This window comes from Arabidopsis lyrata, assembly GCF_000004255.2.
Source record: "Arabidopsis lyrata subsp. lyrata unplaced genomic scaffold ARALYscaffold_8, whole genome shotgun sequence".
In the NCBI taxonomy this organism is placed as follows: Eukaryota; Viridiplantae; Streptophyta; class Magnoliopsida; order Brassicales; family Brassicaceae; genus Arabidopsis; species Arabidopsis lyrata.
The window spans coordinates 19,091,651-19,109,075 of record NW_003302548.1 but is presented as its reverse complement, the minus strand read 5'-3'; the positions used below and the strand labels follow the sequence as shown (position 1 = coordinate 19,109,075).

The 17,425-nt window shown below is 31.1% G+C and overlaps 3 protein-coding genes across 5 annotated transcripts; 1 reads left to right on the top strand and 2 right to left on the bottom strand.

The window, feature by feature from the left end:
- Positions 1-1,663: 1,663 nt before the first annotated feature.
- LOC9302403 (actin-12) lies at positions 1,664-4,044 on the bottom strand. 3 transcript variants are annotated; one of them, XM_021016274.1, is made up of 5 exons: positions 3,799-4,044; positions 3,515-3,588; positions 2,991-3,384; positions 2,106-2,719; positions 1,664-1,987 (listed from the first exon to the last, which is right to left on the bottom strand). In XM_021016274.1, exons 2-5 carry the CDS (start codon positions 3,572-3,574, stop codon positions 1,922-1,924), a joined length of 1,134 nt encoding a protein of 377 aa, XP_020871933.1. In that variant the 5' UTR covers positions 3,575-3,588; positions 3,799-4,044; the 3' UTR covers positions 1,664-1,921. The 3 variants fall into 3 exon arrangements, with proteins under 3 accessions (XP_020871933.1, XP_020871934.1, XP_020871935.1); XM_021016275.1 differs by having other exon boundaries at positions 1,681-1,987; positions 3,515-3,605; XM_021016276.1 differs by having other exon boundaries at positions 1,681-1,987; positions 3,515-3,584.
- A 2,842-nt stretch (positions 4,045-6,886) lies between these two features.
- LOC9300705 (cyclin-dependent protein kinase inhibitor SMR14) lies at positions 6,887-8,306 on the top strand. Its single transcript, XM_021012133.1, has one exon. It carries the CDS (start codon positions 7,807-7,809, stop codon positions 8,266-8,268), a length of 462 nt encoding a protein of 153 aa, XP_020867792.1. The 5' UTR covers positions 6,887-7,806; the 3' UTR covers positions 8,269-8,306.
- A 5,422-nt stretch (positions 8,307-13,728) lies between these two features.
- On the bottom strand, positions 13,729-15,194 carry LOC9302402. Its single transcript, XM_021015989.1, has one exon. The coding sequence runs from the start codon at positions 14,791-14,793 to the stop codon at positions 13,939-13,941; it is 855 nt and encodes a 284-aa protein (XP_020871648.1). The 5' UTR covers positions 14,794-15,194; the 3' UTR covers positions 13,729-13,938.
- Positions 15,195-17,425: the final 2,231 nt, after the last annotated feature.

Sequence of the window (17,425 nt, the reverse complement as noted above, 5' to 3'; positions counted from 1 at the left end):
AATGAACCATTCAAAGGCTTAAAAGTAATTGGAATCACCATCAACAAGTAACATGTGCAACTAGCCAAGCTATAACAACAAGAAAACTTGCCTTGATAATTTTCTCTGGTTTGTGGTAACTTCTTAAACATGCCGTTTGAATTTCGAAAACATGTTTGACGGTGGTGGAATTCGTGATCAAGCTCAAAACAAAAACTTATGTCACTCCATCAACCTAGTTTCAAAAATCTAGTGTTATCAGCGACAAATCAAAGCTATACACAGCAGCAAAACGAGATTCACCTCCATGCTTGACGACACATAAACTAACTCAAAATTCTATCTGAAATTTATCAATTTCGCAAATAAAGTTCTATTATGATATTAGCAAAGAAACAAACATACTGAAGATCAAAACCGACCTCGCAACAATTTGACTTCTAATCGTCGAATAGTTTTATTCATCAATTTAAATCTCCGTTTGTGCTCTTTGAGAATTAGATTGAAGCTGCTCGAGACTTGTGAGGACGAGAAGTGAGTCACCACCACTACCAAAGAAGAGACTCTCTTTTGACTTTAGTCCTTGTACATATTTCAAGGCAAATGGGGACTTTGATTTTAGGATCTCTTATGTTATTTTTGTTCAAGGGATCGAGATCGATGGAGATGAAGACAAAGATGAAGACGAGGATGAAGAGAGGAGATTGTTTCACAAGTTTAGTTTCGTTAGCCACATGTTTTTTTTTACTTTTTTATTTTTAATCAAATACCACCTCTAGAGGTGTGATTGTTTAATTCTTATTTTTACACTAAAAAGGTATCCAAAGTCTCACCAAATCAGTTTTCAATATTTTTTTAAAAAAGTTTTGTTAAGTTTGAATAACAGTGGATTTGATATGGGTTTTAGAAATTCATGATTGAATAACATGAGATTTGAAATGATTTGGAATGATTTTACATAAATTCCGGTTTCAATAACATGGAATTTGAGAAGAAAATTTTAAATCATTGATTGAATAACAAGTGATTTTAACAAAAAACCAAAAATTTCCAAAATCATTGTTCCAATACACCCCCCTAAAGCTATTGGGAAGAGACCAAAATTTCAAACATTAATTTATTAGTTGATTCAAAGGGAATAAATGGTATGGTCTATGCATTTGGATTACGTTGTCATATTTGGATTTAAATTTGTAAGAAATTTACTATTTAGCTAAATTATAGGGGATAAGAGATATGCAATATTCATTTACCACTTTTTTATGTAACGTGAAGAGAGATTTTTGGAAAACACAAATTTAACGGGGGCAAGAGAGATTTTTTTTTGGGGGCAATAAATTTAATTCCTTAAAATTCTCAAAAGATTTTAAAAAATTAGGGGTGGCAACTGCCCCCATGTAAACTAATGTAGATCCGCCCCTGGTTTGTACTACACCAACATTATGGAGCTTGTTTTGTGTTTGATAAGGATTTTGGATTTTGTTTTTCTTTTTTTTGTCTTTGAAGTATAAGTCACAATTGTTTACCATCTCGTCGGAACACCGTGACAATGTGCTCGATGACATTCCATTTGAACCCGAAGACGTGTAGCTCATATTTGCGACAAAAATGTTGTTTATCAACCATAATAAACAAAAAAGCACATACCTTTCTTTATTTCCAATGTTCTTTAGTAACAAATAAATTAAGTTAATAGAAGAAAATATTATAATTAAGTTTTATCGCTTATAGTACATTGTGGGAGTGGACATTCTTCAAAGAAAAGTATGCTTAGTTGGAAAAATTAACATAGAGAGACTATTAAAAAAAAAAAAAAAAAAATGGAGACATTAGAAAATATGATGGAAAAATGTAAGCTGTAAAAAAAATACTCAGTTTTTTTTTTTACTGTTTGTCTTTTACTTTTACTTCTGTCTTCCTTTGGTGATTTTAGGAACTGTGATTAGAAGCATTTCCTATGCACAATTGAGGGTCCAGATTCATCGTACTCTGCTTTCGCAATCCACATCTGTCAAATTTTCAAACACATAACAATACTTATATCAAGACAGACTTATAAATGTTCTATTAAGATCGTGTTTCAAAAAAAAATTGTTGAATTTAGATCAAATAAAAAATGTGTTTACCTGCTGGAAAGTGCTGAGTGAAGCTAATATAGAGCCACCGATCCAAACACTGTACTTCCTCTCCGGTGGAGCCACGACCTTAATCTTCATACTACTTGGAGCCAAAGCCGTAATTTCTTTGCTCATTCTATCACCAATCCCTCCAAACATTGTGGTTCCACCACTTAGCACAATGTTACCATACAAATCTTTCCTAATATCCACATCACATTTCATGATAGAGTTATATGTGGTTTCATGGATTCCCGGATTTTCCATTCCGATCATTGACGGCTGAAACAGAACTTCCGGACACCGAAACCGCTCTGCTCCAATGGTTATCACTTGTCCGTCAGGAAGCTCGAAGCTTTTCTCAACGGACGAGCTTGTTTTGGAAGTCTCTAGCTCTTGCTCGTAGTCTAGAGCAATATAAGAGAGCTTCTCTTTCATGTCTCTTACAATTTCACGCTCAGCAGTTGTGGTGAAGGAGTAGCCACGTTCTGTCAGGATTTTCATGAGGTGGTCTGTGAGGTCACGACCCGCTAGGTCAAGACGTAGGATCGCGTGTGGAAGAGCGTAACCCTCGTAGATTGGTACCGTGTGGCTCACACCATCTCCAGAGTCCAAAACAATACCTAATCAACAATTTGCAAAAGAACCAATTAGGGTTGTCCATAAAAGTATAACCAAATTATCCTTAAATTAGTTAATATTAATTAAAATCGACCATAAAAATTTTGGTTCTAGATTGGACTAACTCCTCTTCCCAAAATCCAAAAAAAAAAAAAAACCGAAAATGAAGAACCAAATGCTAGCTAGGGACTAGGATCAGTCAGTGGCTAGTTCAACGACACAAACCTAAAGAGTAACGCGAAAATGTTTGGAAAAAAGATGTGTGTTACTGACCAGTTGTACGGCCACTGGCATAGAGTGAGAGAACAGCTTGAATGGCAACATACATAGCAGGAGTGTTAAATGTCTCAAACATGATTTGAGTCATCTTCTCACGGTTAGCTTTCGGATTGAGAGGAGCTTCGGTTAAGAGAACCGGATGTTCTTCAGGGGCAACACGAAGCTCATTGTAGAAAGTGTGATGCCAAATCTTCTCCATGTCGTCCCAATTATTAACAATTCCATGCTCAATTGGGTATTTGAGAGTCAAAATACCACGTTTTGATTGAGCCTCGTCTCCAACATAAGCATCCTTTTGTCCCATCCCAACCATCACACCCGTGTGGCGAGGACGGCCTACAATGCTTGGAAAAACCGCTCTTGGCGCATCGTCACCCGCGAATCCAGCCTAAGCACGAGAGAGATTTCAGTTTATATATTTTTGAGTAGTACATGGCATATCCTTATATATGTGACATAGCAATTAGAGTCTTAAAGAGAAATTTTGCCTTAACCATTCAAAAAAAAAAAAAAATTACCTTAACCATTCCCGTTCCATTGTCACAAACTAGCGGTTGAATGTCTTCACCGTCAGCCATTCTTCAGTCTCTATCTGAATATGAATCAAGACTGGTAACAAAACAATTGTAATATGCAAATAATGTAACGATTTCCAAGAATATTTATTTAACAAGCCATTTTTAAATGAAAATGGCATTATATACTTATTCAAGTAGATTATTCTAAAATCCATTTTTCTTGTCATTTTCCATTAGAACAAATCGAAATCGTTACCAGCAAACAATGGTATCTTGGTAATCACCTGGTGAATTTTAACGAAGAACAAAACTTGAAATCGGATCCTGAAACGCCCCGCCTTGAATTAATGGGTTCAAAATTTCTGAAAAAATGAAAGGAGCTTTGCTTTATATCGCTTGACTCTAAACAAATCGTGGCCGTTAGTCTCTGCTAAATCCTATATCTAAGAGGGTGACGACATGTGTCCACCTATTTTTAGGTACGTGAAAGCTCAACATGACCAAAACCACATGGTTCGCCGGAAGAATCGTTATTGAATATTTGGGCTTTTGAAATATGGGTCGTTGAGTCAGAGATTGATTTTAGAGATATGATATATATATATATATATATATAATAAGTGTAACATTTTAATAATCAACCACATTCATGGGTCGAGGTCTTATTATGTTAAAATCTGATTTGTTGTAGTTTGTTACTGAAATTGGACTTCGGATAATTGTATATAAATGTATCAAAATGACCGTTTTTATGTGTAGATTTATATACAATTATAACATCTTTATTATATTTACTAGTAATATATTAGGATAAGGAACTTATTTTGATGTTATTTTCAACCATTAATTCTTCGTTTTTATCTTGAGTGCCTCTGAACCCTTTAGCCCCACTCCAAAAGAAATATGTCGATTGTTATGTCTATTAATGAATTAATGAAAGCCTGAAATATCTTATACCCAATCCTAGAGACTTAAAAATTCAACATAGAGAAAAAAGTAAGATTATTAAAAATGTATAACAGTCTAACAGAATAACACTAGTAGTAATTTAAGGGGAGACGTGGGTTATTTGCTGAAAAAGTTGGGCGGAGATTGAGAAAATGGTGTAATGATGATGGAAATGTGGGGAAGCAACATAATTAAGCATGAGCATGAGATGTAATTATTTGGTATGAGAGTGTGTTTCTTCTGTTTTTTCGTATTATTATACGATTGCTTACTTTTGTCCCAAAAAAGAAAAAAATAATACGATTGCTTACAAAATAGCAGTATATTCTCTTTTTATTATCCCTCTAGTTTAAATGTACGTATTTTGTCTATGATTTTTTTTTTGTTAGCATAAATCATCATGGGGTTGGATTTAGTATTAAACTAAAATGAAAAATGCAGGAACAAATCTTAAGAATAAGAAACTTAGGATGCGGTGAAACCCAAGCAATCTCAAATGGACCCCGCATACCCCAGCATGGAGACATATATGACATGTTCCGAATTAATTATTATTTCCATATATTTTTATTTTTCTTTTTCTTATGACCACAATGTTTCCATAAATTCTAGCTACAAAAGAAAGAAAATTCCAATAAGTTTTGTTGTCCACATTTCGTTACAATTTTTCGTTGGATATTATTGATTTTTTTTGTTAATGATACTAGTATTGAATTTTTTTATACACAAAATTATCAATGTAAGGACAATTAAGTTGTTGGAAAAATGTAGTGATTGGTTCAGTGATTTCAACGTACCATATTGATATTGGGATGAGCAATATATATATTGTATGGTTGTATTGTATACAATCTTTGTTTTGGCCCATAAAATTTCACAAATTAAGAGTTTTATGATATTTGTGCAGGAATTTCCGACACAAATACAGAGCATTCAAAATTTATAAAACTCAAAACCGTTCCTCTTTGGTACCCATTTAATATAATAGCATTTGGATTACTATTTTTTATGTATCTCTATAAAAATTCCGGTCCGGACATATATGTAGATGGGGAGTGGTTAAAACTACAATATTATGAAAAGGGAGTAAATGACAAAGAAAGAAAAACACGTACCAAATCTACAACCTCTTCGAAACCATATGATCAGTGTCAATGAAGGAATCCTAGGAATCAGTCTTACGACTTTTTTACTAGAAGCCTTAGACTACGGCAAATGCAACGCGCTTTCTGTATGTTTTTACATTGTATTAGGTAATAATTTTTATCTATGATGATTATCAAATGTATTTTGAGTGTGAATGTGTAAACATGAATAAATATAAATTTTTCGTTTTTGATAAAAGGTTAATTAATGTTTATAATTTACAAAGAGTAACATGATCAGGATCAGATGAAAGCTAAGATAATTAATAAGAATAAAAGATCAACGATGGAAAAATCGGATATAAAGCTTAAAAGGTAATAGATTCCATAGAAGAAGCAGTAGATCTTAATTAATCACGTGACTTGATTTTGACGAATCTAAAGTAAAGTATATGAGTCACATGATCACCTTTATTATGAAAAACTAAACCAAACTATAACAAGGCTATTATTCTGTTCAAATACTATTAGGTTTTATCAATATATATGACAAATTCCCATTTATATCCAAGTACACGGTAATTAATTATCACGGTTAATTACTACTCCCTCCGTTTCATAAAGAGTGTCGTTTTAAGGTTTTATTTTTGTTTCACAAAGAGTGTCGTTTTAGGTTTTCAATGTAAAATTTAATGATTTTTTATGTTTTATGACTATTAGTATTCTGCAGATTGTTTTACTATTGTGCAGATTATGTTTAGGTATATAGTTAATGATGTTTTTGTTTAGAAAAAATAAAAAATTTAATGTTTTCTTAATCTGTGTGCAAAACTCTAAAATGACATTCTTTGTGAAACAGATGGAGTATTTTGTTATATTCAAATGTTGTCATTAGGTATTTTATGACATTATTAGGTTATTGTCTAAATATTTGGTTAACTCAGCCACATAAACGAGGGACTGTATCAGGTAGGTTTCTTGCAGTTGATATAATGTGACATGCATTGTTTTTTTTCAAAAAGATAATTTATCTCGATTAGTCCACCTCAAATGCAATTAACAAACTGGTAATATATATAAAAAAAATATTTGAATTTTAAATGATTATTAGTTCCTAAAAATTGTTATAGTCTAAATTGAATCTGGTGATTAAAAAAAAGGAAGACTAAATTGAATTATTTTAAAAATATTAATTTTGAATATTCGCTACTTTATATACTGATAGTTTGAATCTCTAGACTAAATTGAATCTGGTGATCTGATACACTTATTTTATTTATAAGAACGATAAGAAGTGAAAAGATGATCTTTTAACACAAAAGAAAATAGTGAAAAGACATGAATCTGACTCTCAATATGGAGAAAGACTGATTTCTTTATGGCTAAAGTTTTATAGACAGTTACTACATAAAGAGATAAGAGAAAATGATATAAAAATATATATAATTAGTCATATGCTTCTGGTTTGTATGTAAATGCATAAATGCAGAATGATATTCATATGTGTTTAATTGTTTATGCATTGGATCCCTCGCACAAAGTGGGTTTCCATTTTAATTTCTCTGTTTCAGGACCCACATAGTTTTATAAAACAAAGTATTCAAACCTTCTTAATCCATTATAGGCTCGTAAATTTTACTCTACCATATATTATCAGTCACAGCTTTAAAAATTGATCTTATAATTCATCCAATGATATATTTACATATTCTTTATAAAATATTTATTATCTTATAGAATTATGGCTATTAACATGTTAAACTCCTACATTTTTCGTTGAGACAATGAGTCCAAAACTATCTATACTGGTTATAGTATTATTATAGACACAATAATGTGACTAAGTGAGTGGGTGACTAAGTGAGTGGGTGGCGAAGCGATTTTTTTTTTTTTTTTTTTCATCTCTTAGAAATTTATAAATTAGAAGTTCTTCTCATTTTACTGTCTGCATGCCTCTCGCTCCCTTGTCGATGTGGAGGTGTCGTCGCTCTTCGTTATATACCAAGCGCACACACTCACAAATATCAAAGATACACTCACACAAAGATCTCAATTTCAATTTCTTTGCTCCTTATTTGCATCATATATATATATATATATATATATATACAAATACAATAATATAAACAAGCACACATATGCATACACGTATACCTTAATATATATCGAGATCTTCTTGTTGTTTCTGATATCATAGTCATTATTTTTTCTTTTGGTATTACTCTCGCTTTTCCTGCTTCTCTCCCTGTATGTGATAAGATGTCAAATAATAAGATTTTTCATTTATTCTCTGATGACAAAGATATCGAAGCCATGCAACAACCCGAGAGTCTCCTAGTTCCATCAAAACCGGACTCTGATTCATCATTATCTCCGCATCATCAAGAAAATCAATCTAAAAGACAACAAAACCACCAGCACCAACAACAAGATGAAGAACTAGAAAAGCTCCAAGATGGATCGAGAGGAAAACGAAAATGGGAATGTGAGGATGGAAATTCTCGTGTAAAGATCACAGAGACGCCGAGAAACTCGAACAGTGTGTGTTATTGTCCTCCTCGACCGCCGAGAAAGCCAAAAGCTATTCCGGCGATGAAACGGAGAGCCATGTGGGTAAAGAGATCGGTGGTTTTTTTAGATGTAGCCAGAGAGGTCGAATCCATGTTTCCTCCGTCTGTTCTTCAAGATTTTAGTAAAAAGATCAAGAAAGCTAGATCTTAATCGATAGTCTATATATACACATATATATATATATATATATATATATATATATATATATATATATCTATCTATCCATGGCTTGATTTGTCTCTCTTTTTTTCACTTTTTCTGTTTTGCGTTATTTATATAGTTTATACGCTATATAAATAGACTGTTTATATCAAAAAGGAAAACAAAAGTTTAGGGTTTGGTGTGATATTGATGTGATTATATAAAATCCAAAGTTTAGATAACAAAAGATTGGTGTTTTTATCAAACTAATCTGAAATTGAACTCCGTTTCTTTTTGACAAAATTTCGGTAAGAATATTTCTTTCTTGTAAGAATATTGAGAGAGTTAGATCTTGATCCATGTTCTATACGCATATAAATTCATGGTAGGCCATTTAACAATGCATGTATTACATCGTTTGCAGTATTCGATTTGGATAATGGTGCATAAATTTTTGACGTTAGTATTTAGGATTCAATTTTTCGTTTACATTAATGTTTGTAAGTTTATCTAAAATCATATCAATTTATCTAAGTTTGTCTTCCAGCTACTATCCAAGATCTACGTTTGTCTGTTTACGTTATCTACTTCTGTTTTTTTCTTTTCTTTTTTAATAATTGGAGGATCCTAAGCTAAATGTCCATAAAACCAAGCAAGGATATGGTTAATCTATCTCAATCAACAATAAGTTGACTTTTTGAATGTCTTGGGGGTTAGGGAACTTTAAGATTGAATCTTGAAATTTTTAAGTGTATTTGACTTTTGTCCCCCCACAAAAGCAAACATGCGTTCGTGTTGATCATCCCCACACATCCTATTCTTACCAAAATATTCCTCTCTCGAGGTAAATCATATTATATTATATATTAATATCACTTTTTTCCAAATCAGAGTAATATTATAATTACTTTAGTCGCACTCCTTGTTTGAAAAATCGCTAGGCGCTAGTCGGGCGCTCGGCATGGGCCTAGCGATTAATCGGAAAATCGGATTAAAATCGGGAATTAATCGGGGATTAGTTTTAGGGTTATTTTAATATTTTTAAAATATATTAATCCAATATTATAATAATTTATGATTTTTATTACAAATTTATGATTTTTATTAAAATTTGAACACAAATTATTGTAAAACATCACAAACTCCCCATTCAAATGATTGAATAACAAAAATAAAAGGTTTTTTTATACTTGCAATCTAAAAAATAATCGGGGTATATAAGATAAGGTGGAAAATAATCGGATTAGGCGGGAAGTAATCGGATTAGGCGGAGAATAATCGGGTTACTGATTTTTTAGGGGATTAGTCATTAATCGAGGCGGATAGGGTGGGCCTAGCGATTAAGCGGGGAGTAATCGAGGCTAGGCGGGGATTTTTAGAACAGGGGTCGCACTTGATATATACAAAGATATTACCTCTAAGTTATTTATGCATCTATGTATTCAGAGCTGTATGAAACTACTAGTAGAATGTTATTTTCTTATTGAAAACATATATTTAATATATTGATTTTAAAAATATGAAGATCCTAATTGTATGCATATTTAAAAAAAAAAATTATAAGATTTTTCTTGTTTGAATTGTAACCATGATCGAATGCTTCAAATTTTACATACAAAAAAGTAGTTTGGTATGTATATATATCTAATAAGTTTAACCTGAAGATGCTTCAATGTTGCCGTTATTAAAAAGTGCAAGTTTTCCTAATTTTTCAAGTTTACAAATTCCAAGCGAAGAGAAAAAGATCAGAAGTTTCTTTGGGTTGTACGTTGAGTTCTCTTTCAATTTAAGTTCTCGATGTTGAATGTTGTAGTTTACTTATTCTCTTTTTAGCACGTGATGGTTTAGTGGTTTCTCATTAGTCTCCGAATGTTTATTTGGTGATGGCGAACAGGAAATTAATTAAAGGATCAGTTTGGAGAATCAAATTCTGAAAAAATTTCTTTTTGTTTGCTTTGTTTTGGTTTCTCTTCAAATTTGTCGAGTAAATTAGCACTTAACTCTAAGTAACGTACGTGTGTTATATATAGCTAATCCTTACTATTTTTGGAGCATTTTCTATTTTGTTGGTGTGGTTCTTGAATCCTCTGTCCCTTAATTCGAATTAATTTATGTTTTAATATGTTGCTGATCTTTTACACGATGAAAACAAAATTACAATTAATAATTTTCCCAAATCAAAGATCAACAACACAAAAATTATTTTTTTTCTGCAGGCTTTTAATCTACTTTCTTATATCAATAAATATGCATTTTATAAGGTTGTAAATCTAAATAGATTTTCTAGTTTATGACTGACGAAAAAAACACGTGTGCCAAAAAAAAGAAGAAGAGAACATCTCATGATTGAAAAGTACTACTCCGTTAAATCATTCTTTTCTTTCAAGTCTTTTTGTTTTCGTTTGTTATTCCTAAACCCATTTAGTTTCCTTTAATGGGCCTATCTGTTCTAAATTCGTAAAGACACAAAATGATGTCGCTTAAAGAAACCTAAATCACCTTATGAAAGTTTTCAAACCTACCGCTGAGCAAGCAAACCAACCTTAAAGGACAGATGTAAAACTAAGCTACTGATGTGATGTCTCTCTGCTCCTTTCCAAAAATCGTAACACAATAAGTTTTTCTTTCTAAACTAAGTTAATTAAGAAAAGACGACTTCAACAAGAAACGAAAGATGTACAGAATTGGAAAGCCACATAGAAGATATATAATGTTTATCTTTGGATCAAGTCTTTCACACAATGGCCAGATAAGTTATTCCAACTGAATCTATAAGCACAAAATTACAATTGTTTAGTTAGGTTGTCTCTTCAATCTTCATACATAGCACCCACCACTAGTATTAATGTAATTAACTATAAATTAACTACTAATGGAAGTTCAACTGGTCATATTTTTTGTTTGTCCCAACTATTGGTCATCTAAACAATGTCTAAAATAATACATATCTAAATATTCGAGTTTCACTAACTACTGCAATGTGGATAGTCTTAGTAATTTGAATATTTTGTCTCTAAGTGTCAACGGTGGAGATCAGGGCTTGGTCACTGACATCAAAGGTTTTGGATACGTATATGATGTATATTTGAAATTTTGATTCTTGAAATTTTTTGGCATCTTTGTATTTAAATTGTTTTGTTCATGTAAAACTACTGATTATGACAGATCATTAGAAGACGTTATAACAGACGATACATATCTGTTATAATGATTTTTCCTTCTGGTCGAGTACATGCAGTCCCATAATGTTATCAAAAAAATCATGATTATACAAAGGATTAACAAACAAATCATAGTTAATTACGAATACGTTTTAAGGTGGGGCCTACGAGGTGGACGTGTGTTTCTAGGACCCCTTCCTTCCCTTTTCTGTCTCTTTGAGTTTGGTTCTTTCACGTGCCGCCATGTTCACATGTGTCATCTAATACGTACATTTATACGTATGGAGATGCGTAATGTACGTATACGGATAGTTTTTGTTTCATACAGGCCATTACAGGGTGTTTATATTTATAGTGTTTTTTTTTTTTTTTTTTCTGCTACACTGTCTAATTCAAATTCTTTTGTAATTAAGATATAAACAACAACAAAAATAATAGTGGTTTTAAACTCTGACTCGATGATCGAACCAGTACAACCATGATCCAGAAAAGTCCATTTGTAATTATCACTGATTGACAAATTCTAGTTATTGTATTCAAAAACAAAAAATTTAAATATTATTATAACCACTTAAGAATCCCAAAAAATATATATTCAAATATAGTTTTCAGTCGATATTTGAAACACCTAAAAAAAGTATGTAATGATCATTTCTGGTTAAAAGTATGAATACTAAATAGATTAGGATTTTCGGTACCTTTTCAGTTGTGACTTTAACATCCGATTATTCATAGTGATTAATAATAAATAGAGTTTCTGACGACAAAAATGTCGCTAACTCACCACTAATAAAGTTTTACGGTCAGTGGTCCAATAAGACTTCATAGAAAAAGATTTTTGGTACCTTTTTCTGCTAGATAGAGTCATAGAGATGTACTTCAATTAGAAACTTTTACAACTTTAATTTTGTTAATAAAACTTGCTTTTTTAATTTAATTTTGACTTTTCTGCAGAAACCAAACCGTAGATAGTTGAACAAATTTATCTTGCATTTTTGGGTTGCTTGGAAGGAACCAAACAAAATACACATAGGTGTGAGTAGGTATATTTCATTATATATAAAAGGAAACTGTGGAAAAGGTAAGTGAAATGAACACAAACCTTTCGGCGATACATCGCGTGATGCCTTGAATTTTTTCTAGTTCAGACAACACAAAAAGTATTTTTCTCTTACAAGTTTTTATTCAAATGTAGTCTAGATATACACTAGAACCTCTATAAATTAATACTCGATAAATTAATAAACACGATAAATTAATAAATTTTGCCGGTCCTGAATCGGGCCAATGTAAAAATTAACTAAATTCGATAAGATAATAAGATAATAATTTTTTTGAAATCCCTTTATAAAAATATGGTCCCAATAATATCCTAAACTAATAATCATGTAAATTTTTACATATATATATATTAGGGTTTTCATAAAAATAGCCAAAATTTACTTTAAGTTTTCAAATTTTAGAATATGCATCATTTTGTTTTAATAATCGTATAGGTTTTTCAAATACAACTATAGATGTCATTGTTTATAAATTTTAATTTATGTATATCGTTTATATATGTAAACTTTATAATCTTTGTTATTCATTGTAAAAAAAAATTGTTTTCTCTTCAAAATATTAAATGTTTAAGTCTAAAACTATAAAATTTATAAAATCCAAAACATTAATTTTTCTTTCGATCACATTGTTTTCTTCATATTTTTTTAAAAAAATTCAACAATGAAAACAAAACTTTCTATAAATTAATAAATTTATTAATCCTATAAAATAATAAATATTAATTTATAGATAAATTAATATCACTATAAATTAATAAAATATCATGGTTCCAACATTATTAATTTATAGAGGTTTAACTGTATATACTATAAGTCCATACCATGATATTTGTTCTTTTTACATTTAGAAAACTCAAAATAGTAAGCATCAAAAATTAAGTAAAAACAAATTACTCATGCTTTGTTGTGCCATAATTTACGGGCTTTAAAGCACTTATACTAATTATCAAAGAACATTACACTTCTTTTTTTTTTTTTTTTTGACAGGAAGAACATTACACTTTTTTATATTTTATTCTGGTAGATTTTTTATTAAAAAAACTTAAAAGAGGCTAAAAATTTCAACTTGTGGCGCTGTAAAGATTTGAATTATTAACCCCAACTTTCAAACCTAACACATTGTTATTTCACATTACTTTCCCAAAGCTTTATACAAAAACAAGCATCTGCAAATTATTAACCCCAACTTTCAGAACTAACAAATAATTATAGTTCTATTAGCATTTTTAATTAGAGGACAAATGATATAATTCTATTAGCTTATAATTATTCTTAGACGAAATTAAAACAAGCATCTGCAAATTTTTCAGATTGATACGTACAGAAGAAAATCATTCCCAAAAAACAAGAACGAGAGAAAGGAAAGATAGAATTTTCACACAAATAAAATTGAAATTCTTGAAAAAAATTTCAACCAAAAATTAAAAATTAAAAAAGTAGAGCTAGAGATGCTAAAACTAAACAACCACTAACGTTCTAAGATTTGTTGTACCTGATGAAGAAGAAGGAGAAAACGACACCGTTTCATCAGATTCTTGAATACTCTGTTTCTTCTCTCTGTTCATTGCAGGATTCATGAACTTCAAAAACGAACCTTGTGTTACAACCGAAGCTAACCCTTCTCTTCTTCTGGCTTCTTCAATCATTCTCTTCCTTAGCTTCTCTTCAGCATCTCTCATGAACTTAAACTTTGGTGGAGGTGAAGAAGACGACCTGAAAAACTTGTTAAACTCAAGCTCACCGTCTGACTCAAACAGAGGATTGAATCCATGGTGTGGATAAGACTCCAAAGGAGATGACTTTAGTGTAGTAGGAGAAGCCAATGGAGTGAATCCAGGGGTATTACAGTCATTAGGAACATCACTCAAGCTTCTTCTTCTTGATCTTGAACCTAATCTTGATTTGCTGCCATCATCAGATTCCAAATCTGCTTTTGTCTCTTCCATGATTGTGAATAGAAACCTCTGGTTATGAAGCTTCATAAGCTCTGCTTCAAACCCTAGATCTCCTCCATTCAAGTGTTTCATCAACCCAAGTTCCAAATCTGGATTCACATCTTGATTCATTGAGATTTCACCTTCTCTTCCTCCATTGTTTTGCTGCAAAGATTGAGGCTTTTTGAAGCAGAAGAGCTGGATAAGTTCTTTAGCGTATCCGTTTGGTTGTTCTTCTTCTTTCTCTTCTTCACTCTCTTGGCTTGTGACTCTCTTCTTGTGCTTCTTCCATCTCAGAAGGTAATAGACTTCTGCAACAAGTGCTAGTAGAAGAAACACTAAACTCAAACCAATACCTAATCCACTAATAGTCTTCATCTTTCTCTTCACCCAAATTCTCACATCACATTAAAAAAAAAAAAAAAAAAAACCTTATTTTGGCAAGGAATTTGTGTGAATTACAGAGGAATGGAATAAGACTTGGTTACCATATATAACGATTGAGAAAAACCTAAATGTGTGAAACTTTTGGAAATAAGATATTTGTTTTTGTAAAAATGGAAATTGTTAGAGGAGCAAAAGAAGGAAACTTGCCTTGATGGTGAGCAGAGAAATTAAGATTGAAAGAGAAAGACAGTTTTTTTTTTTTTTTTTTTTTTTGTGCTATCTTATTTTAAGTGAAACAGAGAAAAGAACTTCTCTTTCAAAGCAATTTAGGTTCACAAGTTGGGTTCTTTGTTATACTTGCCACAAAAGGACCAAGTCATGGTGCCTTTAATTCAACATTTTGAAAGAAAAAAGAGAGAAAATTTAGAGTACACTTTTTAAAGATAATATAGTTATGTTTAACCCAAAATCAGTATTTAAATCTAATTATTTGTTAATTCTCTTTAAGTTAATGATAATGACCGGAAGCTGATGTCAACTTGCATATGCAGTTTTTTATTTTTATACTTTCATTTGTGTATAAACACATTAATTCATTATTTGATTATTTTAGTTTATAGTTTGTTTGTAAAAAAAAATGGTGTTTTTAGATTTATAGTTTTAAAAATAGTTGTAAAAGCGTTTTATACCTAAGCAAATACTAAATTATACCACTTATTCCCGTTTTTATTTGGATATTGTTTCTTACCTAGATGTCATTTCTATCTTAAGTTTGAGATCACTTAATAGTAATAGGGTTATTTTCGTCAACCTTAGTAGAGTTTAATCTTACTAAACATTTATTTTGTCAACATTTTAGTTACATCTCATATGCAATCTATATTTTGCATATTTTTGTGGGTATCCTAAATAATTTTTTTAAGTGAATATCATCGGTATCTAAAGTCTGAGCTTAATTAATGATAATGTTGTTTATTATTGAAATGGTAGCCTTTTTCAGGTTACAATGATTGTAATATCGTTTCAGTTTATATCTGCAAAAAATATTATAAATTGACAAGAATTGAACGGTCCACGTTATAACTATTTTTGTTTGTTTGTACAACTCCACAACATTTTATAATAAAAGCATTAATAGAAATATTATTAGTATTAATTAAAAAGAATTTCTGTTTTTGTATATCGTCGAAATAAACAAAACAAACGACAGCTCCATATAATTTGCTATATACATCTTACAATTACTGTTTTATGCTTTCTACAACTACAATTACCAATCAAACATTTATTCTTCGTAACTCCATTACAACCTTTACCAAGTTTCACACCTTTGAACTTTTTTTCAAATAATTTTACCTTTTGGGGAAAAACTTTTTCTTTATTAGAAGCAAATAATAGATAGTTAGATACGCTCTTAAAAAAGGAAGTTTTGAGCTTACACAGTGAAAAAACAGTCATAGCCATCAACCCAAGATTCTCTTCTTTTTTGTCGATACAACCCAAGATTCCCCTCCGCGTGTCTTCCACAACAATACTTTTTTTTTTTGTCAACTGGAATGTTATTGTTATTAAAGCTTGATGTGAAACCATACAAGAACACAAAGCCTAAACAAGGAAAACTAAAGCCGACAGACGACAAAATGTCCTCGGAGACAAAGCCCAAACAAGGGAAACGATAGAAGCTAGGGATACAAAACAGAACTCTTAAGCCCAAACTCGAAAGAAATTGTAACCCTACACAAAGAACAAAAGCTAAAACGACTTAAAATCGAAAGGAAGAACAAAAGTCTCAAGAAAGCAAAGAGACCTCTTCACAAGGAAGACCTACGAGTGTGATTTATCATGAATGCCCCCGGCCAAACCAATGATAACATCTACCTTCTCCTATCCATTAAGAGCCAATCTCTCGAAACAAAGAACCAAGACTGTTATATATCTTCGCATTTTTCACTTAAGAGTATAGATATGTTTTAATTTGCCAAATGGCGTTTTCTCATAACTTATTTAAATGTTTAGTCAATTGCAATAATCTGGAAAGTGTTTAGACAGTTGTTCAATAATATGGTCGGGTATGTCAGTTACCAATTATGTTTCCCTGTTTTCAATTTCGTACTACAAACTAGTAGGATACAAACTCTTATCTCAGTTTCTTACTAAATATGTCTCATATACATACATATGAATTTTGAAAACCATCAAACGTATATGGTTATAATAAAAGTGTTAATACTTATTCGAAATAAAGCAAAAGTTAATAAAATTGCAATCTTTTTTTCTTCGTATAAAGAAGTTTAAAGAGCAAATGTAGCAACATTTTAAAATTGAAAGGTTTGTGAGGAATAATAATTGAAGAAGCCACGAGGGGAAACCAGAAAATATGATTGGATAAGATAATAAATAGACAGAACCAAAGGGTTAGACAACCGTCGCCCACAAACTCATTATAGCTGTTTGTTTTCCTTGTTTTGATTCCAATAATATCGGTGATTTTTAAATTATTATATAGACAGAAAGTGTGTTTTTATGTTTACTATTTACGAATTGTTGTGTTGTTTCTTTATGTTTACTATATTAACAAACAAAAATATACCGTTGGAATAAATTTTGACTATTTAATTTTGAT

Excerpts from the sequence above, each read along its gene's own strand:
- LOC9300705 (XM_021012133.1), top strand. The coding sequence starts at position 7,807 with ATGTCAAATAATAAGATTTTTCATTTATTCTCTGATGACAAAGATATC.
- LOC9302403 (XM_021016274.1), bottom strand. The coding sequence starts at position 3,574 with ATGGCTGACGGTGAAGACATTCAACCGCTAGTTTGTGACAATGGAACG. Across the intron at positions 2,720-2,990 it reads TGCCAGTGGCCGTACAACTG|GTATTGTTTTGGACTCTGGA; the intron begins GTCAGTAACACA and ends ATTGTTGATTAG. Across the intron at positions 1,988-2,105 it reads CACTCAGCACTTTCCAGCAG|ATGTGGATTGCGAAAGCAGA; the intron begins GTAAACACATTT and ends AAAATTTGACAG.
- LOC9302402 (XM_021015989.1), bottom strand. The coding sequence starts at position 14,793 with ATGAAGACTATTAGTGGATTAGGTATTGGTTTGAGTTTAGTGTTTCTT.